Below are 21,346 nucleotides of genomic sequence, written 5' to 3' on the forward strand. Positions count from 1 at the left end.
AACTGTCGAAATGATCGCCAGAGAGAAGGTAATTAGGGAAGAACAAGCAGTCAGCTGACTGCACCGAAAAAAAATCGTATGCATTAGCAATCAATTTTCTCATTTTATATAAAAGGTAGAACTCGACAGGATTTCCAAAAAAATTAGTTTTGAATTAATATGCTGAAGCTTTTTGTACTTCACTTAGCATTTGCACAACCAGTTTCCACATACATAACTTCTTTCTAAATATTTTTGCAGTGTAAAAGCAATGCTTCACACAATCCCGCATTGAACTAGTTGTAGTTACATATACCTGATACCCTTTACCTTAAAAGGTATAATGTATTCGATGAAAACTATGTACACTTGTTATACAGAAAAAACGAATCGGAAATATTGACTTTTTGCAAAAAATCGATCGTCTATCTTTTTTATGTAAAAATTTATCCGTTTTTTAATCAGAACATTTTAAATAATGGCCAAATCATGGAATGCCATACCTCGTTGAGTTCGTAATTAAATTTCCCATCAAACTATGTTCAAAAATGGAAATTTTATTTTTTGGCCATTTTTTGCAAATTTTGATGATGTTACCCCTTACAAAAAATGCGAAAATTTGGCCAAAAATTAATTTTACACAGTCCGTCAAAAAAAGATATAGATAGTTAGTATTGGTAATTACGAGTACAAAAAATATTTATCTCTGAGCTTTCTGACAATTTTTAGCCAAGTTATACCGAAAAAACGAATCGGAAATATTGACTTTTTGCAAAAAATCGATCGTCTGTCTTTTTTCTGTAAAAAATTATCAGTTTTTTAATCAGAACATTTTAAATAATGGCCCAATCATGGAATGCCATACATCGTTGAGCTCGTAATTAAATTTCCAATCAAACTGTGTTCAAAAATGGAAATTTTATTTTTTGGCCATTTTTTGCAAATTTTGATGATGTTACCCCTTACAAAAAATGCGAAAATTTGGCCAAAAATTAATTTTACACAGTCCGTCAAAAAAAGATATAGATAGTTAGTATTGGTAATTACGAGTAAAAAAATATTTATCTCTGAGCTTTCTGACCATTTTTAGCCGAATTATACCGAAAAAACGAATCGGAAATATTGACTTTTTGCAAAAAATCGATCGTCTGTTTTTTTTCTGTAAAAAATTATCAGTTTTTTAATCAGAACATTTTAAATAATGGCCCAATCATGGAATGCCATACATCGTTGAGCTCGTAATTAAATTTCCAATCAAACTGTGTTCAAAAATGGAAATTTTATTTTTTGGCCATTTTTTGCAAATTTTGATGATGTTACCCCTTACAAAAAATGCGAAAATTTGGCCAAAAATTAATTTTACACAGTCCGTCAAAAAAAGATATAGATAGTTAGTATTGGTAATTACGAGTAAAAAAATATTTATCTCTGAGCTTTCTGACCATTTTTAGCCGAATTATACCGAAAAAACGAATCGGAAATATTGACTTTTTGCAAAAAATCGATCGTCTGTCTTTTTTCTGTAAAAAATTATCAGTTTTTTAATCAGAACATTTTAAATAATGGCCCAATCATGGAATGCCATACATCGTTGAGCTCGTAATTAAATTTCCAATCAAACTGTGTTCAAAAATGGAAATTTTATTTTTTGGCCATTTTTTGCAAATTTTGATGATGTTACCCCTTACAAAAAATGCGAAAATTTGGCCAAAAATTAATTTTACAAAGTCCGTCAAAAAGTGATAAGGATATTTAATACTGATTATAAAGAGCAAAAAACAGTTATTCTTCTGGACATATGAACATTTTTAGCCCAGTGATGAAGAAAAAACTCATCGAAAAAGTCACATAATTACTTCGTATCCGAAAATGATCAACAGGTGGGGAGCATTTATAACACGAATGTCAATATCAATGGGTATGTGATGGTCGAGAGAATCAGCTGCCGTTTTTGTTTCAGACCGAGTTTTGATTTACGCACTGCGTAACGCACTTTTGAAATCACGACCAAACTTTGGGAATGGGGTAAAACTTTTCCGAAGCGTCTTTGACCAACGGCCCCCATCCCCACCGCCGCTATCCCCCATCCCCCGCCTCCTCCCCTCCCCACCCCACCGCCTTTCGGCCCGATAAATCCAAAGTCCGGCAGCAGCTGGGCGCTTCCGGCGCAGCATTAATGAGGGGTTTGGGGCGCGAAGAGGGGGCATCGTCGGCCGATGGAAGGCGGGAGACATGTAAGTAGAAATGAAAACGAAGCACAATGAGCACATCCGGCCTTGTTTTAGCATGAGGGGGATGGGAAAGGTGGAAGGGGGAGTTAATAGCGATAGGGGTAAGCCTACACTACGGGAAAAATGAATCAATGCACTCGTCGTCGTAGAGCAGAAAAATGAAAATGTAGATTATTAAAAGTATCTATTATAATTGATGTAATCATATTTACACCAGAATGCCCTGTGCTTCGAAAGTTTTGAAAGTGCCCAAGAATGTAATACAAATCTTGGCTTTTCTTCGCTTTTCAACAACACAATTAGTTGGATTTAGCTCAATTTTCCTCTCAAATACCTGGCATTCGATCTAAGAAATTCGAAAGACATATTGCCAGACATTTGTTACAGCCATCTGTGGATTTTGTGCCAGTGCAGCTGTTGGTGGTTAGACGGCCCAGACAAACGGGCAACAGAGTATACCCCCCCCCCCACCATTCCCAACTAGGGGGCCATTAAGAAATTTGAAATTCTTGAAAAATTAGCAGTGCAACAGAAGTGGAATACAGCGATGCGCAGCGTAGAAGAAAGCGTAGCCAGGCGAACTCTTCGCCAAGAATAATTAATGGAATTTTTGAACTTTTAGTGCAAAATGCCTGCGAGACAACTGCTTGAACAGCATTTTCATTGATGCTCCCTCCTCCTGGCTGCATGCGCCGCAAATAAATTTGTCGTCGACTCTCTGTGGCAGATTGTTGCAACTGCCACTGGCGAGCCCCCAGCACCACCCCTCCTCACCACACCACCACCTTGCACTGTAGAAAATACCAGGCGTTGTGAATGAAAATAGAGCAATTTGCATTATTCGCATTCGAGCAGATTTCGCTTTTAATGAATTGCACACAACTTGCCAAGAAATAAAGATGAGCTGCAAAGTACGGTATGCTAAATGAGAGATATGTCTGCATCCGTCTGACTTGGCACTTTGTGCCCAGGGGGCTGGGCATTTGGCTCTTGGATGGAAACAAAGTTCTGTGGACGGCACACCGGAGATTCCGAATGTCTGATATACTGCGATTGGGGTGTCTCAGTCTGTGTCGCCGCAAATCGGAATTCGCTCATCTCCATCAAAGTTAATGCGAAATATCATTTGCATTCGCAGCGCGCAGATAGATCACCAAATGGGATGTCAACCAGCAGCTGTGTGCCCGATTTGCCATATTTCGCTGTCAAAAAAATAAAAAAAAAAAAAGAACAAGGGGCAATTAAGCACGAGCACGCATGCATTTCGAATGAACTATGCACTTACTGCGAATTTAAAGTCTACTTTTAGACAGCTTTTGAATAATTGGTATCATCTATCAAGCGGCATTTAATCAGATGCTTCAAAAACGTTTGTTCGAAACTGGCACATGTTCGAAATCAACCACTGAAGTGTTTCCACCCGTAATTCGATCTGGTGAATAAAATCAAATCGCCTGAATTGTTTATGTACATATGCCCACTTCAAGGGTAGCTCAACTACTGACCAAAAAAGAGAAAAAATAAAAGAAAAGTCGAACAAACGAGCCATAACTCATGTCGGCATGTTCATTAAATGTGCTACGTTTGTCCAATGCCTACTACTTGCCACATCCCACTCCCAATCCCACTACTCGTCCTCATCCTCATCCTCATCCTCGTCCTTGGCTACATCCGCATCCACATGAAGCGCAACTTCGCCCACTGTCAAATGCACCGGGGCGGCCTTCAAAAATGGGGTGGCATATACTCACACTCGCATTCGCATTCGTATTTTATTGTCTATGTGCGCATATGGTCAGCTCATTGTGCAGTCAGTTGTATTGCCATTATCATCTGCGACAGCCATATCAGTGTGCTCATCGTGCGGCGATTAATGCGCCCTTCATCCACTCCCAGGATACGTGTTACATCTATCACACATATCGCGCACAGTGCGGCCTCGCTAGAGCGGAAATTGCCAGCCATCTGGTAAGAAATTCATGGAAAGAAATTCTAGCTACATACAGGTGCTCAGTAGAAGTATGCAAGCATATACGCTAGAATTCCCTGACTTCACATTAGGGTGGTTCCACTGCACAGCCCAGGGCGGTTGGGATGTGGGCTCGGTTCGTGGAAATCGCTGAAAATGTGAAAAACCGCGTCCCGTTCGCTGACATTTGTCCTCGGCGGCCGGCAAACCGGCAAACTGCACATGTGGCCAATCCCTTGGGACCCAATGATATTAATGCTCCCGCTTCAGCTGGAAAATACCTACATACATACATACATACAGTGAATAAAAAATAATGAACGGGAGCTGGGATTGATTTAAGCCAGCTGCGGCGACGCCATCAGAAACACATCCAACATTGAACATCCCACATCGCAGAACCAATCCATAGAAGTCCATCATTCTTGCGGCGGAGGCGAGAACAATTTGCACTCGGCCGGAGATTATGTTTCGGGTGAAAGATAATGACTCCGCATATCCACACATGTAAATATTTATGGGCTCATGAGCAGAAACACAAGAAGTGTGTGTGTTTTTTTTTTTATTTTTTGCCCAAATGACGAAAGCATGTTTTCCATGTCACACTGAAGTTAGAAAATATAAGCAAATATTCGAAATAAAAATCCATTAAATATTAACGAAATATATCCCTAACCCTAAAGGCTTTAAATTTGATTATAAAATAAAAATTCTAAACGAAATCAATATTTTACCATTACCAAAATAAGATTATTTGAATCCCGCATTGAAAAAAAAAAATTTTGGCCTTATTTGCCTTATTAAATCCACAATAGAACTAAGGACAAACCACTTTCAGTTGGAAACAGTTATTTGGAATTTTATACCATTTTTAATATTTTGAATGCAACCAAACGGAAATTGGTATAAAAAATGTGAAAGCGCGTTTAGAGCCATATTTCCATTACAGCGCTCTGAAAAAAAACAACAATACTCTATGTATGGATGTAAATATTCTGTTAATAATCATAAAAAAGAATTGGTTTTTTTTTTGTTTCACTTTTAAAAGTGCTGGCAAACAATCGATATATTCAGCTATCGTTGGCGTTGTTATCGCCCGAACGACGGACGGTCACACTGGAAAGCTGGAAAAAGAAAAGAAAATTGTCAAAAAGGCTTCGACTTGGACTCAATTTTCGTAACAAGTGATCAACGAAGCTGGTGGATGTCAAAGACGTAGATAAATAATCTAAATTACCTAACGCAGCCATAGTAAGTAACGATAAGCACGCGGGCATAAGCCGCCCCCTTTTGTCGATAAGTGAACGCGAATGCGAAACATTCGTGTGCGCAAAAAAGTGAACAAGAAAATTGGAAAATCAGAAGGCTTCGCTTTGATACGGAAATAAAGTGAGAGACAGACCAAGGTAAGTACTGATCCTAGACCATTTTCGTTCATTGGCGTTCTCTTCTTTTGGCCTGATGCCCATACCCATCTGCAGGAAACGATGAGCTTCCTGCCGGGCGAGCCGGTACCGCCCGGTTTCGAGGAGGACGTGTCCCGCACGGCGGTCATTCAAAAGCAGATCGAGAGCTACACAGCCGGACCACTGATCGGCACCGAATACACCATCGAGCTGCACGAGCCGGCCCAACTGCGTCCGAATTACTTCTGTGTGCTCTGCCAAACGTGCTCGGATGGACGCAACGTCTTTGTGCACTGGACATCGCAGGCGCACCGCACCAAGTACCTGCAAACCCATTTCCAGAAGGCCTACAAGGAGCTGCAAAAGCTAAAGCGCACGCCCAACAGCTCTGGGGATCTGGTGACTGCCACTGGGAATTTGGTCAAGTGCATTGAGAAGCATTTCGGCAGGTCACGCAATCTAATAACTGCAACTGGTGATGATTTTCGCCGTTATCGCTCCAAAATGTGCAGTCAGGTGCGGGATAGCTTTCATTTCGATGAGTGTGCCGGATCAGATTTTTCCGAAGAAGCTCAGCGCGTGATCCGCGAACTCAAACCGGATGAGTCCATCAAGAGCAGCATGAAGAAGAACGTCGACGGAACCGGGGATAGCAACAAGCAGCATGATGATGGAAATATAATTGCCTTGGATGCCATATCCAGTGATGATGAGAGCTTTGGCGGTTCAACAGCTTCGGTTGTCCCGGTGCCAAAGGGGCGACAGAAGAATAATCTGTCGGAAGATGCCGGCGGGCGTAGTAAAAATCAATCGCCACCACCTGCAGGTGGCGTGAACAAAACGCAGCATTTGCCCACGCCCAAGGAGCTGGCCATTCAGGCATCTAAAATTTCCCAGGAGCGCTACAAGTGGGAGAAGTTCCGTTGCATGCTGGAAATACAGCTCAAGCAGCTGCGCAGTGATACAGAGATGTACGAATCAAATCCCGAGAAACATCCCGATTATCCGGATGAGTGGAAACAGTTCTGGAATCGACGCTACAAGCAGCTGCAGGAGGAGAAGAAATGCGATCCGAATCAATACGACTATAAGCCGGAGTGGATTAGCTACTGGAAAGATCGTCGCATCGTACTGTTCGACATTGCGGTGAATAAAATAAAGAAAGATCTCAAAGAGAAGTTCAAGCTGGGCGACGAGGACGAAGAGAAGACCTTGGAGCTAATGGAGCGCTACAAGATCCGTGTGGCCAGTCCGCGTAGAGCGCCTGCCACCACCAATTCCGACAATTGTCGCAAAACGAAGCCGAATTTTCGCAACAATCGTCCGATTGTTGCGACAAGCAAACTACCCGACGCCGTCATCGATATCAGCGATGATGATGTTGATAGTCCTCCATCTCGTAGTCGTCACTCCCACAAACGCCGCTCCATCTCTCGTTCGTTGTCCCCCAAGCGCGGCGGACGTCGTGCCGTGCGTCGCTCACGCAGTCGTTCGCCGCGTCGCAGCTATAATCGAGGATCTACGCGCTCGCGTTCGCGCAGCATGCGACACCGGTCTCGCTCGCCGGCCCACTATCGTGGCCGCGGTCGTGGTCGTGAACCAGCATCCAAAGAGCGCGGCTCGTCGTCCAGGGATTTCGGTGGTCGTCACAGTTTGCAGCGTGAGCGCGAACGCTCTTCCGAGTACTATCACCGCAACGAGGGCTATGCTCGATCATCGCGCGGCTATGAGTCTGTGGAGACGTTCCGCGTGCTGGATTCCCGCGTATATCCCGAGTACAAAGTGACCAAGACGAGCTCGATTTCGCCCACCGCTTCGTCCAACAAGGAGAAGGAGAAGGAGGCATCGGAGCCCATTGAGGAGGGACCACTGACTGTCGTTAGTGTCTTGCGCATGCTGTCCGCCGTCGAGGAGCATCTGGGCAGCCTGGGACCCAAGGCGCTCAATTTGCTTAGCAAGGCACTGGCCATGGAGTTGGTAAAGCCAAATGCAGCTGAAGATTTGCTGCGAAACGAAGACAACTGTGTGTTCCTCGAGACCACAAAGGAGAAGCTTAAGGGCATTCTCATTGCCGAGGTACTGGACGATCCGCAAAAGGTGCGCGTGATCAAGAAACTAATCACGAACATAGCCGAAATCATCTATCAGGCGACCTTCAAAGGTAAGTCCACCACCAAACCCGCTCAATCCGTATCCGTCTCTCTCGCTCTTTTTCGCGGTCGCGGTTAGAAATCAGGAGGTAAGTAAACCAAACAAATCAAATCAAAAAAAGGGTTACCCATCGGAACAATCGTTCGTTTTTCGCGCGTTTTCAACGGCTTTTTATGCAAAGTTGCAGAGTTTATTGTGAGTTTTGTGCCATTCGGTGGAATACCTTTAGATTCTTCATTCGAAATATTTCTATTCTCCTTTTTCGAAAGGAACCTTTTTTATGTGCTGGTGATAAAGAAATATATACATATGTACATTAGATACTCCCCACTTTAGTCTACTAAACTCTGCGGTTAAACATTTAGTTACGTTTTAAGTTTAGCACCTTATGAAATAAAGAATCTTTGACTTTGGCTGTTGTATGAATTGGGATCACAATCTCATTTCACATTTCTTCTTTCTCACTAAAACATAAACGAAATCTTCTGAGCGAGTATTTTTGAAATAATACAAAATAGCGCTGTGTTTTATTACCATTTTAAACAATATTATAAGTATACATATATATATATAAAGCGTGTTCTGAATTGCTGGTCTTGTCTCTGCAATTCGTAGGATTTTTCGAATTTAAGAAACCTATTTTTAAGACCTTTACTTTGGGTTCAAAAAGGGTTAAATTGATATTAAAAAGACCTGCTTGCAATGAGAAACATAAATGGTCATAAGGTCTTCCTTCTATGTTGTATTTATGATAATATAGTAATTATATCGTATATTTGGATAGACTCTTTGGTCGAATCGCTGGTGATATCGTTCCTAATCGTTTTTCGGTAAGCTTTCCCTTATTTTTGCTGGGTGTGTGAATCAAGTGTAAAGAAACCAACCGTGAGCTGTCCAATCGCCATCCACACCATCCATAAGTATAAATGTAATTTGCGTAGCTTCGTGCGATAACGATCCTCCATCTGCCGGGATCTGAAACAGAAACACACTCTCACCTGTTAATCCTAACTGATTGATTTCTTTGTGTTGTTCCCTCCCCAAACCACCCGTAACCGGATGATCTCTAGGTACCAACGATGCCGTCGATGTCAAGGTTAAGGCAAATGCCAATCCGGCGCCCATACAGCTGCCCTTCGATCGCAATTTGGTGGCGCCCAAATTGGCCAATGCTTTGGTACTCAACGGCTACAATAATGTGTCCACCGGCGATATGAACAACTTGCTACACATGCTAACGCTGCTGATGAAGACGGACAAACAGCGGCGCCAGCTGGACAACAACAACGGCCTGAAATTCGAGGAGATAAAGGTAAAGCTCGGACTGCAAAATAATCCGTCGCCCGATGACATGGGCATCGATCTGGACGAGCTGATGAAGGAGGTGGAGCATCAGCTGCACAAGGAGTCCGTCGATATTGTGAATAAACCTACGGGAGCACCGGCCAAGGTACAAGCCGCCGATACAGTCGGTGGCAGCACTGGCTTGGAATCGCTAACAGATTCAGATCTCCAGACCCTACTCCAGAACTTTAAGTTTTTGTCGAACGAGGAGCAGGTTCATCTCATTGGCCATCTGCGCAAGTTGGAGGTACAGGATCCGTCGCGCGTCGATCGTCTGCGCAAGTATGTGAATCTGGTGGAGCTCCGAGGCGATGGCGAGTCCTGCAGTGATTTCCTGGCGCGCGTGGTGAAAATTGGTGGGGCTAGCAAGGCGAAACCGGCTACCAAGTTCAAGGCTTCGGTTATGGGTGGTAGAACCTCCTCCGCCATGGCCGCCAGCTCCGCCAGTGCCACGGCTCCGAAAGTGGGTCACTCCATGCTGAGCGCTCAGCGCCCCAATTTGGATCGTGATATGTCCAGTATGCCCATCAATAAGCAGAGACGCGGCCGGAACACGCCCAGTATCATGCTCGATGACGATGACGAGGAAGATGATGATTACAACTTTGATGATTTGGTGATGAAGGCCTGCGATTCGAATGGAAGTGCTAGTGCTGGTGGTGGTGGTGGTGTCGTTGGTGCTGGTGTACACAATAAGCCAGGAGTGCCGCCCATTATAGGCGTTGAATCATCGCCAAATGCGCTCACTTTCAAGCCAGCAGCAGCGACCAAGATTTCGCTAAAAGACACCGAGAACATCATAGCCAATCTAATGGGCACTTTAAGCAAGAATGGCACTTCTGGAGGTTCACCCGTGGGTGGCAATCGCAACTATATGATGAACCAGCAGCATGGAGCGCCAAATGCGCAGAATGCACCGAATTTGGGTCAGAATCCAGGCCAAAATCTTGGCCAAAAGCAGCCCGGAGCGGGCTATTCCAATGCGGGCTATCCAGGGCAACAGCAGCAGCAGCAGCAGCAGCAGCAGCATGGCCGCAACTTTGGCCAGGAGGCACAGCCACTGATGAGCGGCTTGAGCGGCGGACCGAATGCCAATCACTATCCAAATCAGCAGGGCTACGGCGGCTATCATCCGTTTGCGGGCAATGGCGTGCAGCAGAACTACGGCGGCATGGTGCCACCAGGTCCAGGTGGCTACGTGGGTCCGCCCCCTAATCCGTGGGCCAGCAATGTGCCGCCACAGCCGCCCTTCAACCAGATGCCCCAGAACTTTATGGGTGCCCAGCAGCAGCAGCAGCAGCAGCAGCCGCACTTTAACAACATGTTCGGTGGACGTCACTAGAGTGTCGTAGACTTAGATATCCATACTATTAACGTTATGCAATTTAAACGTAATGTAGAAACGAGAATAACGCCCTTTGAAGTGCCCGTGTATCTGCTAGCTGGCAAGTGATTTTTATTATTTTTTTTTTTACCATACATGTGTGCTGCTGCCAAAAAAAAGAAAAGAAAATAATCACTACCTTCATTTGTTTATAAAACACCGAACAACAATAGAATTCAGAAAACATAAATCTGAAGAGCACGTGAATAAACATACACAATAATTCCGGAAATCAACTTTAATCGACTTTCGTTTGGAATTATTAGCTGGGGGAGCTTTGAGTTCTGAATTCTGTGTATTGAAATAAAAATAAACGAAATGGAACGTACAAGTGACAAATAATAAAATAAAATAAAATATGTATAGCTACATATGATGTTCTTCAATGGTGATTTGATTATTATTATTTGATTTATACATTAAACAACTGATTTTTAAGTTTATTCCTCTCAAAAACAACAAATTTAAACTTCGAAACCAAAACTAATCGTACATAAATGAATAAGCGAATGCAAAGCATTTATACCAGAAGCTAAGCTTCACAGCTCCAGGGAAGTATAAGTATATACCTTTGCTCATCCGCAGCAGCAGCAGTTCCATGTATATCGAGTGACCACTGTGCCAACAGATGAAGAACAATAAATATATCAAAATCGAACGTTTCAACCGACTTTTTATGGAGGAGAATTTAAACTAATCACGGAATTAACTACAGTAGGGCAGGCGTAGGAAGTCCACGGACTGTGACTTCAGTATGCCGGGTATCTCCTGCTGCAACAGTTCGTGCAGCGACTGACCACTGTGCTTGTAGATCCATCTGCCCGCCGCCACAGTGCCGACGAAATCGTATCGCTTGGGACCGCTGGTGGGCGAACTGAGCCAGATCTGCTTGTTGGGCGTCTGCCGGTTGATCACATAGGTGCCGTGTTGTCCTCCCAGGTTCACGGTTAGCACGCCATCCTGTGGAAGCGGAAACCCCGCGAGGATTAGCAGGTCAATGGAATGATGTAATAGCCGAATGTCACCTACGCTGTAAGCCACATCCGTGCCCTGCAGCTCGGAGGCGTTCTCCGTCAGCTCCTCGAAGTAGTCGCACAGTGCGTCCAGGGTGTCGGAGCACACACGCTCGTAGGTGGCGCCGTCCAATGTGGATTCCGTCTCAATTTGACTGCTAAACAATCGCCGGTTGGCAGTGAATTCCTCGCATTGAATAGCAACTGCGGCTATCGCTGGTGTGCTGGGCAGGATCACTTGGCTGGCGTGTGCTTGGGGCTTTGACCACCTGCCCATGGTGGCCAAGCATGCCCGACCAACGATCGAACGGACCATCAAACGACCGGCAAACATTTTTTAGTTGTTTACGATTTGTTTATATTTTACAAATCCCAGTTGCGGGGCTGCCAACTTAATGGAAAATGATTTGCCGTTGGTATTTTCTAGATTCTAGTGTGGTATAATTTTTGATTTCTATAAAGCTGAATAAAAATGAGAAGTTACAGATTTTTTTTATTAGTAGCAGCAATTCAGCTAAAGTGTTCTGCTAGTTTTAGGTAACTAAAATTTTGTATATTCTCTAGCAGTTACTATTTCCTTATCATATATATTCCGCTATATATACCAATTCCCGGCTTATATGATTTTTCTTAGAATCAGATACGGCCACACCTCCACCAACGCCGACAGAAAATGGCGTCTGTCTGAAAATTGTTATTTCTCTTGGAAAATCCATACAAATTTGACCAGCGAATTGCACAAAGATGGCCCTGCCAAGCAACTACAAGCAGATAGCCGTTGGCGGCCAGGGATCGGCCACACCACTCCAGGGCGGCGGCGGTGGCTCCGGCGGCGGCAGCCGGTCGCGTTCATCCGGCGGCGGAGGTGGTGGCGATCGCAACAAGGATCAGACGCCCATCTTCACGCACAGCAACTATGGGAATCCGGCATTCACGCCACAGAAGGTAACCAAGTCGTCGAGCAGCAAGAACCAGAACGAATCAAGGCTACCCAAGCCACCAAAGCCGCCGGAGAAGCCCATTTTGCCCTACATGCGGTATTCGAAACGCGTCTGGGATAGCGTCAAGGCGAAGCATCCAGAGCTGAAGCTGTGGGAGCTGGGTAAGAAGATCGGTGCCATGTGGAAGTTGCTGCCCGAGGATGAGAAGACGGAGTTCATTGACGAATACGAGGCGGAGAAGCTGGAGTACGAGAAATCGCTAAAGGCCTACCACCAGACGCCCGCCTATCAGGCCTACATGTCGGCCAAGAGCAAGGTGAAGACCGACGTGGATATGCATGAGACACCGTCACGCGGTGGCGGCAGTAAGTCGCAGCATGAGCGACGCATCGACATTCAGCCGGCGGAGGACGAGGATGACCAGGACGAAGGGTATACGACCAAGCACTTGGCCTACGCCCGCTATCTGCACAACCATCGCCTGATTAACGAGATATTCTCGGAGGCCGTTGTACCAGATGTGCGTTCAGTGGTGACCACCACGCGGATGCAGGTGCTCAAGCGGCAGGTCAGCTCGTTGACGATGCACCAGACCAAACTTGAGGCGGAACTGCAGCAGATGGAGGAGAAGTTCGAGGCCAAGAAGCAGCGCATGGTGGAGTCCAGCGAAGCCTTCCAGGAGGAGCTAAAGCGCCACTGCAAGCCGGCGGTCGACGAGGAAACTTTCCAGAAGATGGTGCTTCGCATGTACGAGGACATCAAGCGCGATCGCCAGCGATTGGATGAACCGAATGCGAATGCGAATAGCGCAGCGAATCCTGCTGCAGCTGCCGCTACAGCTGCCGCCGCTCCAGTGACGAGGAGCGAGGAGGCAGTGAAGCCGCCAACGCAGCCAGGTCAGCCCGCTGCCACACCCGCTGGCCAAGAGCCGGCGTCGGCGGTACCAGCGCCAGCAGCTCCGCCCAAGGAGACACCGCCGGCTGTGAAGCCCGCTACACTCAATCCCACACCGAGTTCAACGCCTACGCCGGCGCCAGCGGTGCACGTGCACGAAACTGCCAGCAAAACGGATCCCGAGCCCATGGACATTGAGCCACCGCCGAAGCCATCGGTTCCGCCGCCACCCATCAAGCCAGAGAAGCTGGAGATGGCCGCTGCCCTGCCTCCGCAGTCAACGCTAGTCGAGCCACCCAAAACGGAACCCGCCAAAGTGGTGGCCCAGCCCGGCAAGGTGCCCACACCGGTGCCGACACCCACACCGCCGCCTGAGGTGGCTCCAGCGGCCGGAGCAGCTACTGCAGCGACCACAACAACGACGACGACACCAACGCCACCGCCGGTGCCACAACAGGTGCCACTGCCGCAGCAACAGGGCGGGCCAGCTCCACCGCCCGGCATGCCGCAGATGCATCCACATCCCGGCCATCCGCCACCCGGACATTCCTTGATGCCACCGCACATGGGGCCGCATCAGCCGCCGCCGGGAATGCCCGGTCTGCCGCCGCCACCTCCGCACACGGGTTATGCTAACTACGGCGGACCACCACATGGCCCGCCGCCTGGACCACCCGGTGGACCAGCACGACCCTATTACCAGCCCCAGTACGGCGGACATCCCACGCCACAGCCCTACTACGCACCGTTCTCGCCGTATCAGCAGTCCTATGGCCCGCCACCTGGCTCGCACTACATGTCACCGCGTCCGCCGCCGCCGCAGCACAATGGCAATCCCGGGCATCCGTATGCGCCGGAGCATGGAAGCAATCCACCGCCACCACAGCAGCAGCAACAACAACAACCGCCACCAGGACACCTGCACGAGCCGAGCGGTGGAGGACCCGGGGCCCCAGGCGGTGGAGCTGGAGCGGCAGCAGCAGCGGCGCCCGGAGCCGGAGTGTATCCCACGCCCGGGGCAGGAGCGGGACCAGGAGCACCACCTGGACCAGCTGGAGGAGCACCGCTGGGCGAGGCCGCAGTAGCTGGGGGAGTAGCTCCGCCAGCGGCAACAGCACCTGGCAAGCATCCAGAGGCGGAGAAGCACGAGGCGGACTAAGACAAGGAATCCCACCACCCAGATCCTAGTTGTGGTCCCTAACTTATATATGAATCGATCCCTGGTGTTGTAACATAGCTGTCCCCTCCCGGAACTTCCGGAAGGCAAACAACCGGAATGCTCTTAACTTGAAATCCCTATTTAGGCGCCACACCTAAGAACTCCACATCAATCCCATTCTCAAATTAAGTTTATATCACTTTTTTTTCGCGAAGCCTAATTTTAATATTTTAATAACTGAGTGTGCGTCGCATTCTGGACTGTATGCTAAATATGCAAATAAATTAAATGTACGATTATATGTAAGTGGAAAGGTGTTTAAATTTTGCGTTCAATTTGCAATTTAAATGGGTATGCTTGAGTTATAACGATATTTACACTGACAAAAAGATGGAAAACATTGGTAACTTAAATTAAATAAATTATTGCTTCAATGTACATTATTATAAATATCAACATTTAATTACAAAGATAAGCCCTTAACCCCTATTGGGCGTCTTAGCTTACGAACAAAGGGGTTTATTAACACTTATTGGGCGCCTGTGGCACAGAACCACCGCTAGGTGGCGCCAGTTAATAGCAGCCTTGAAAACGCAAATCAAAGACAAACAAAAAAAAGGGGGCAGCGCCAAAGCCACCCACACACATACAGCTGCAGCCAGCCAAACTTGCACACACAGAAACGAGCAAGAGTAACACACATACACACGCACGCACCGAGATTAACACACGTAAACAAAGCAAATGACGTTTGGTTTCGATTTTTGGAGTCAACTGTACCATCGCCACCTATCCCGCCCGCTCGTACACACTATTCCCGTCTCGCTTTCGCAGAAAATACAATTCGTTGGTGTTGGGTTTTTTTGGTTTCTTCTATAGAAAAAACCGTTTATTTTTTATTTTCTTTTTTTTTTTTGCTGATGTTTCCAGTTATTTTTGCTGTTGCTGTCACTGATTTGTTGTTGTAAATTGTTTTTGTGTTTTGTGGGGGATTCGTTTTTTGTTTTCTGTTTTCATATTGGTTCTTGTAAGCTACGACGATACGAATAGACACATATTTAGTCCGATTTGTTTAAATGTTCAATGTGAAACTAGTTATCGACACCAATTTACAGCTATATGTATATTTATATATATATATATGCATGTTTTATGGGCGTTTACAATTGATTATTTTGCATGTGTTTCAAACTACATATAAATATTGGGAAATATTCAATGCTCTGCTCGGCGCTTTTGCTTTTATTTTGTATTGTTATGTGATTTCTGTCTTGGTTATTTTTATTCGATGCTCTTCCAAATCTATAGATGTGTAAGTTAATCTGATTGCTGAATCATCTTTATATCTTTTTTTCATCTCCCGAAGAAGAATCATCTTCTATCGTCCGCCTAAACGTATAAAATGCATGTAAATCTAAAATCTTATTTAATCAACTAACTCTGTCACGCCCATCCCTTCGTTATGTGTATATATATATATATAACTTCTATATATATATATATATAATGCTCTGATTATGATTTGCAGTAACGAAAAGTGAACAGAAGAAAGAGTATTAATATCTAGTTCTTTTCCTTCCGCATAGGTTTATATTTATATTTATATATATATATATATTTATATATATATGTATTTATGTATATATATGCATATACGTAAGTGTAAAGTTAAGTGTACTCGATTCGGTCTTCGGTGTTATATATGGATATTATCTTCATAAAAGCCGCGTGCCGTCAGTGGCATCGCCAGACGGCCATGCCCTCGCCGCCCATCCAGAGATCCGGGAATCACCGCCAGGCGGTCCGCAACCGTCTGTCCGCCTTGCCACGTCCAGCCGACGTTAGATTGGCCCCGATCTCCAGGCTCCGCACATCCCGGCAGCCAGATGGTGAACCTCTCCTCGATCGAAGCGATAAAGGCGAGGCAGGCGCCTTAAAGATCACGGATTACCTGGAAACCGAAGCCCGCCAGCTGGACAGTTGTTGGAGTGGTTGGTGGCGGATGTTGCAGGCGGACAGGCGACAACGGCCGCCCGGTGGTATTCCCTCCTTCCAAAACGAAGAGGTGGACCCGGATTTGGAGAAGAAGGAGCACGGCGCAACGTACACGGTGACACCGACGACGCACAGGCGAGAAAAAAAACTTAAAAACTAATTGATAATAGTAATAATAAGAGTTATAAAATAATTTTTAAGCATTACAGTAATGTTGTGTGTTGTTTTGTGTGTGGTGTTTTTCTTATCGACAACGTCATGCTGACGATTCGATTGAACAACAAAAGGATGATAAATGTATACATGTAAATATGAATGATAGATTGGATCAATGTGTCGCTGGTATAGCTCCTTGGCGTGCACCTCTCCTACAACGGTACGTGAATGGTCTACTGTTCGGGAATGGACGACAGTGATCGAATCTGGCGTTCCTGCTGATCCACCTTAAGCACGCTCGCCACGGATGCGGCGCGCCAACTGGATGTCCTTAGGCATGATTGTCACGCGCTTGGCGTGGATAGCGCACAAGTTGGTGTCCTCGAAGAGACCCACCAGGTACGCCTCAGATGCTTCCTGTAAGTCAAGAGAAATTCATATGAGTTGGATAACCAAGTTCCTTTTAGATATTAGTAGCCCCCCCTTCATAATCCCATGAATCCTGTCATTTTTAGTTAAGTTAAGCCACTCTGATTCTTTGGAGCATAATTCTCACCTGCAAGGCACCGATGGCAGCCGACTGGAAACGCAGATCGGTCTTGAAATCCTGAGCGATTTCACGAACCAGACGCTGGAAGGGCAGCTTGCGGATGAGCAACTCGGTCGACTTCTGGTAACGACGGATCTCACGAAGAGCCACAGTTCCGGGACGATAACGATGGGGCTTCTTCACTCCGCCGGTGGATGGCGCCGATTTACGGGCAGCCTTGGTGGCTAGCTGCTTACGAGGAGCCTTTCCTCCGGTCGACTTACGGGCAGTCTGCTTAGTACGAGCCATGTTTTCTTAGCTTTTTTTTTTAAACTGCAATTAAGAGAATGGGAAATGCAAATGTTAGATTTTGCGCGTTCCAGATTGACACAGATTAAATAAACACTTCTACAATCATTGTTTGGTTGGTACCCAAAATAAACACGCTGATCCTCGCCAGATGAGAAAGACAACTCGATGAACTGGGCACAAACTCTAAACTATTCGTCCAGCACAGGCGCAGTGCACGATGCAATTGGCCAGGATACGATTGTGCTGTGTCGTGGACTCTTGACGGATATACACGGATGGATATCGCTGGGAGCCAAAGTTTGGACCGATGCACAGCGCCGAAGCGCTGGCGGCCAACTGACGAGGAACTTTGGTTCGTGGTCATAACGATAACGAGGGTTGAAGGTGAAATTTTTTTGAGGCAGCTGCCTGCTTTTCCTTCTTGCCCCCCATTTCAAATATTTTCCCATCTTCTGGGAACGAGGCACTCGAGAAACTTCCACTTCAGTGGCAAAGGAATAAATCGTGCCTCGGCAGCAAAACACTCAGAAAAATAATAGTGTGATCCATATTTATATTGGTGTGCAAATGAAGCTTAGCTAAGATGATTCTAAAGTTTTCACATTACTTATAATTAAAAAAACTTAAGAAACATTTCTGATAATTCATAAAGGTGGTCCATAAAAAAACCCTAATTTATCCGTTCTAAATAGCAATAGGAATACCATCTAATTCTCAATTGGTGGTATAGATATATTACATCTGCTTTTCTCGCTGTGTAGTTGTTCCACGATGGAGGACCACTTGAAAATCTCATTTCTTTTCTTCGCGGGCAAACATCGTGAGTCGCCGTTTTTTGTGTTCCCCTTCTTTTTATGTACAGCCTCTTGAGTTTTTTTCGCGCTTTATGCGGAATCAATCACGCTGAAGTAATGAGTTGTAGTTTTCAATTTATAATTACTTGTGCAGGCAAGAGGAAAATATCAAATAAAAGGAAGCCAAAGAAAACGAAAAAAATTCTTCGACTGGTAGCGCCAAAAGAGTAAACATAAACAAAAGGAAGGAAAATCAAGCGGTAAAAACTTGGCGCGCATTGAAAGGCGGCAAGTCGAAGGGAGATGCCTATAGGGGCACGTTCGCGTTAGAAAGAGAAGAAAGGTGTGCCAGCAGTTAATTGCGTCGTTTCTCCGCTAAACAGCATGTGTGTGCGTGTAGATGTGACAGCTGCACATCCTCACAAAAGAGAATGCCAAAGGAAAAAGAAAATAAAAAGCAATTATGCAATAACATACGGGAAAAGCTGGCGGTGGGAAAGAGAGATGGCACACACTGCGCATGACAAGCGCAGCCATGCACATTTGCATTTGTTAACCAATGTGCGTGTTTAGTATACACACACATCAACGCGCGTGCCACTTAAGAAATAAATAAATAACTTTTATATGTTTATGCCAACCAGCATAAATACGATTACTCATACTTTTTGGCGCCAGTTTTCGCACATTGGCAAATCGTTTTTATTTATTTTTTTAATTTTCTTTTTGCCAATTTCATCAACGACTGCAACTTTTTTATTTCTTGCTATTCTCCTGCTTGGCGGCCATTTTGGAAAAAAAAAAAAAGCAGCGCACCTCACCATTACAACTAAAACAACAATGCAACCAACAGTCGTGCGAATACGAGACCTCTCACATCTTCGTGTATTTGTGTATGTATCCACCAGCGAGAATGCGCCTGTGTGTGTGCGGTGAAAAATAGGGCTCCGCTGGACGGCCGGCGGAGCCCCAAAAACGGCAAAACATAAACTCAGGCGATTCACAACGAAAAAAAAATTTGGAAAACAGTGCACACACGCACATATTCAGCGGCCACAAGCACGTGCGTTTTAAGAACCACACTTAGTATTATAAGTATTTAGCAATAAAAAAAAACTCACCGTTAAACACGGAATAAAGTTATTCTTCACAATTTGTCACTTTCAACACGAGACGAACAAATTCGGACGAGAGAAATTTTCACAATGATTTCGTTTCGTTGAGATCTAGAGATGGTAGCCTAGTAGGCGAAGGCCTACTTCGATTGTATTCGATTACACTCGATTGTCTGACAAGACCATGCCCGCCAAATAGTTTGGTTCTGTTCTTTGCTAATTACATTTTTATAACTTTTTAAAATTTTTTTAACTCCAACCTAAGATTAAAAATGAATATGTTTTAATGGGTTGGACTCTGCTAATTTTAATGAAATATAAGCTTCATTAAGCAAAAAAAAAGCCAAGTTCTTTTATGGATTGTGGGTTTCTCTCTGCAGAGAACTTTATTTTAGTGCATTGTGTGTTACATTTGAGTTGAACGAACGTGCATACTACTGCGACTTCTTGTCCTCCTTGGCGGCCCTGCCCACGGGCTCATCCTTGAAGTGAAGGAACACGAATGAGAAGACAAACACGCCGATCATCATTGAGAAGGCGCTGGTGTAGTAGGGGAATGCGCTCGGGATAAAGCGCTCGTACTGTGTGTGCTCCAGCGGACGCACCGACACCTGGGTGGTGCTGTACAGATGCGTGTAGCCCACGCGATTGTAGTCCACCTTGAACTGATAAACGCCGTAGACGTCGGGTATCTTGAATTTGGCCTGGTAGGCGCCCGTGTTCGTTTGCTTCAGATAGGTGCGGACGAAGGGATCGATGCGCACGAACTCCAGTTGAATGTCGCTGGCCTTAAAGGCGCGCCACTCGCCCTGCACCAGCTCCTCGATGCCGATGGTGTAGACGACCGGATCGGTGATGGTGTACGCCTGATCCGGTGGCAGCAGCTCGCCCTCCTTGTGATGTTGCACGGATGCCACGCGCAAGCGGCCAGTCTCTCCAAATACCCACTTGCTAATGGACTCGGCCACGTCGCGATTACCGGCCAGCTTGTGGAACACACCGCTCTGTGCGTACTGCACGGCCGTTGTGAAGCTCTCGTCAGAGAAGAAGAGCAGCGAGCCGGAGAACACTACGCGGGCATTGTTCCTCGCCTGCAGGGCGGCGATTAGCAGCGTGCCTCGGCCAACGGCATGCGGATAGTCGGAGACACTTGCCTCGGGATTGTAGCTATAGGCGGTGCTCTCGGCGGTCAGCAGCTTGAGTACCAGCGGGTTCTCCTTGTCGGCAATCAGTCCTGTACCGCGATAGAGCAGCGGTGCGGCATCCGCCTGCCTGTTGGCCTTGCCCACAATGGTGTCGGCCTGTATAAGATTCTTGGCGGAGGTCAGGATGGTTGTGTGCTCGCCAGCATCGCTAACATCGTAGTGCAGATGGTCAATGACCGCCGCATTCTCCTCGTCCAGCTCGAAGCCGCACTCGGAGGCGAATTCCCTTAGCGCGTCGCCGGATTTCTCGCTGCCCGCCACCAGAACATTGCCGCCATCGTCGACGAACTGGGCCAAACGCTCCACGCTCACATCGCCGCCGAATTCCTCGACACTTGGTGCGAATATGATGACGTTCTTGTACAGATATTCACCGTATTTGGACAGCAGCAGGCTGGAGTCATCCGCCAGTTTGTAGGTGAGCTTAAATCCGCGATCTGTAGCCCAAAGTTAAACAATTATCAACACATTTCATTGTCCACGTCAGAGGTTAACCGGCATTTTCACTCACCCTGCAGCGATTTGAAGAAGATCGAGTGGGTTTCCCGGATGGCCAGGTTGTCCAGCAGAACCAAGGTGTTGGCGTCCGTTTCCAGTACCGCCTGGCAGTGGGCAATCGCCAAAACGGCGATCAGGAGAGCCTTCCACATCATTTTATCCAACTAAAACACAAAATTCTCTCCGGCTTTTCTTGAAAAAAAAAAATGACTGGCTGTCAGTGTGGCCGAATACTGGTAGGGTGTGCCAAAATATATACAAATATACCAGA

At 46.1% G+C, this 21,346-nt stretch overlaps 5 protein-coding genes and 1 long non-coding RNA gene across 9 annotated transcripts; 2 read left to right on the top strand and 4 right to left on the bottom strand.

The window, feature by feature from the left end:
- Window positions 1-3,040: 3,040 nt before the first annotated feature.
- Window positions 3,041-4,764, bottom strand: lncRNA:CR44517 (long non-coding RNA:CR44517). Its single transcript, NR_123842.1, has 2 exons — window positions 3,496-4,764; window positions 3,041-3,412 (listed from the first exon to the last, which is right to left on the bottom strand). It is a non-coding gene; the product is annotated as a long non-coding RNA:CR44517 (long non-coding RNA).
- Window positions 4,765-5,291: 527 nt separating this feature from the next.
- Window positions 5,292-10,693, top strand: CG7065 (uncharacterized protein). The gene is made up of 3 exons (NM_132301.4): window positions 5,292-5,585; window positions 5,661-7,746; window positions 8,807-10,693. Exons 2-3 carry the CDS (start codon window positions 5,667-5,669, stop codon window positions 10,420-10,422), a joined length of 3,696 nt encoding a protein of 1,231 aa, NP_572529.2. The 5' UTR covers window positions 5,292-5,585; window positions 5,661-5,666; the 3' UTR covers window positions 10,423-10,693.
- Window positions 10,694-10,878: 185 nt separating this feature from the next.
- On the bottom strand, window positions 10,879-11,870 carry fh (frataxin). The gene is made up of 2 exons (NM_078539.3): window positions 11,494-11,870; window positions 10,879-11,424 (listed from the first exon to the last, which is right to left on the bottom strand). The coding sequence occupies exons 1-2, from the start codon at window positions 11,809-11,811 to the stop codon at window positions 11,170-11,172; spliced, it is 573 nt and encodes a 190-aa protein (NP_511094.1). The 5' UTR covers window positions 11,812-11,870; the 3' UTR covers window positions 10,879-11,169.
- A 237-nt stretch (window positions 11,871-12,107) lies between these two features.
- On the top strand, window positions 12,108-14,775 carry Bap111 (Brahma associated protein 111kD). Its single transcript, NM_132302.4, has one exon. The coding sequence runs from the start codon at window positions 12,222-12,224 to the stop codon at window positions 14,469-14,471; it is 2,250 nt and encodes a 749-aa protein (NP_572530.1). The 5' UTR covers window positions 12,108-12,221; the 3' UTR covers window positions 14,472-14,775.
- Window positions 14,776-15,321: 546 nt separating this feature from the next.
- On the bottom strand, window positions 15,322-19,468 carry His3.3B (Histone H3.3B). Of its 4 annotated transcripts, none has more exons than NM_001272445.2 (3): window positions 19,379-19,468; window positions 17,179-17,484; window positions 15,322-17,039 (listed from the first exon to the last, which is right to left on the bottom strand). In NM_001272445.2, the coding sequence occupies exons 2-3, from the start codon at window positions 17,458-17,460 to the stop codon at window positions 16,911-16,913; spliced, it is 411 nt and encodes a 136-aa protein (NP_001259374.1). In that variant the 5' UTR covers window positions 17,461-17,484; window positions 19,379-19,468; the 3' UTR covers window positions 15,322-16,910. The 4 variants fall into 4 exon arrangements, with proteins under 4 accessions (NP_001259374.1, NP_511095.1, NP_788892.1 ...); NM_078540.5 differs by having other exon boundaries at window positions 16,037-17,039; NM_176719.1 differs by lacking the exon at window positions 19,379-19,468 and adding an exon at window positions 18,203-18,412 and having other exon boundaries at window positions 16,037-17,039.
- A 259-nt stretch (window positions 19,469-19,727) lies between these two features.
- On the bottom strand, window positions 19,728-21,314 carry Ost48 (Oligosaccharyltransferase 48kD subunit). The gene is made up of 2 exons (NM_078541.4): window positions 21,089-21,314; window positions 19,728-21,014 (listed from the first exon to the last, which is right to left on the bottom strand). Exons 1-2 carry the CDS (start codon window positions 21,228-21,230, stop codon window positions 19,807-19,809), a joined length of 1,350 nt encoding a protein of 449 aa, NP_511096.2. The 5' UTR covers window positions 21,231-21,314; the 3' UTR covers window positions 19,728-19,806.
- Between the last annotated feature and the right edge of the window lie 32 nt (window positions 21,315-21,346).

The sequence above is a fragment of the Drosophila melanogaster genome, chromosome X (genome assembly GCF_000001215.4).
Source record: "Drosophila melanogaster chromosome X".
NCBI lineage: Eukaryota > Metazoa > Arthropoda > Insecta > Diptera > Drosophilidae > Drosophila > Drosophila melanogaster.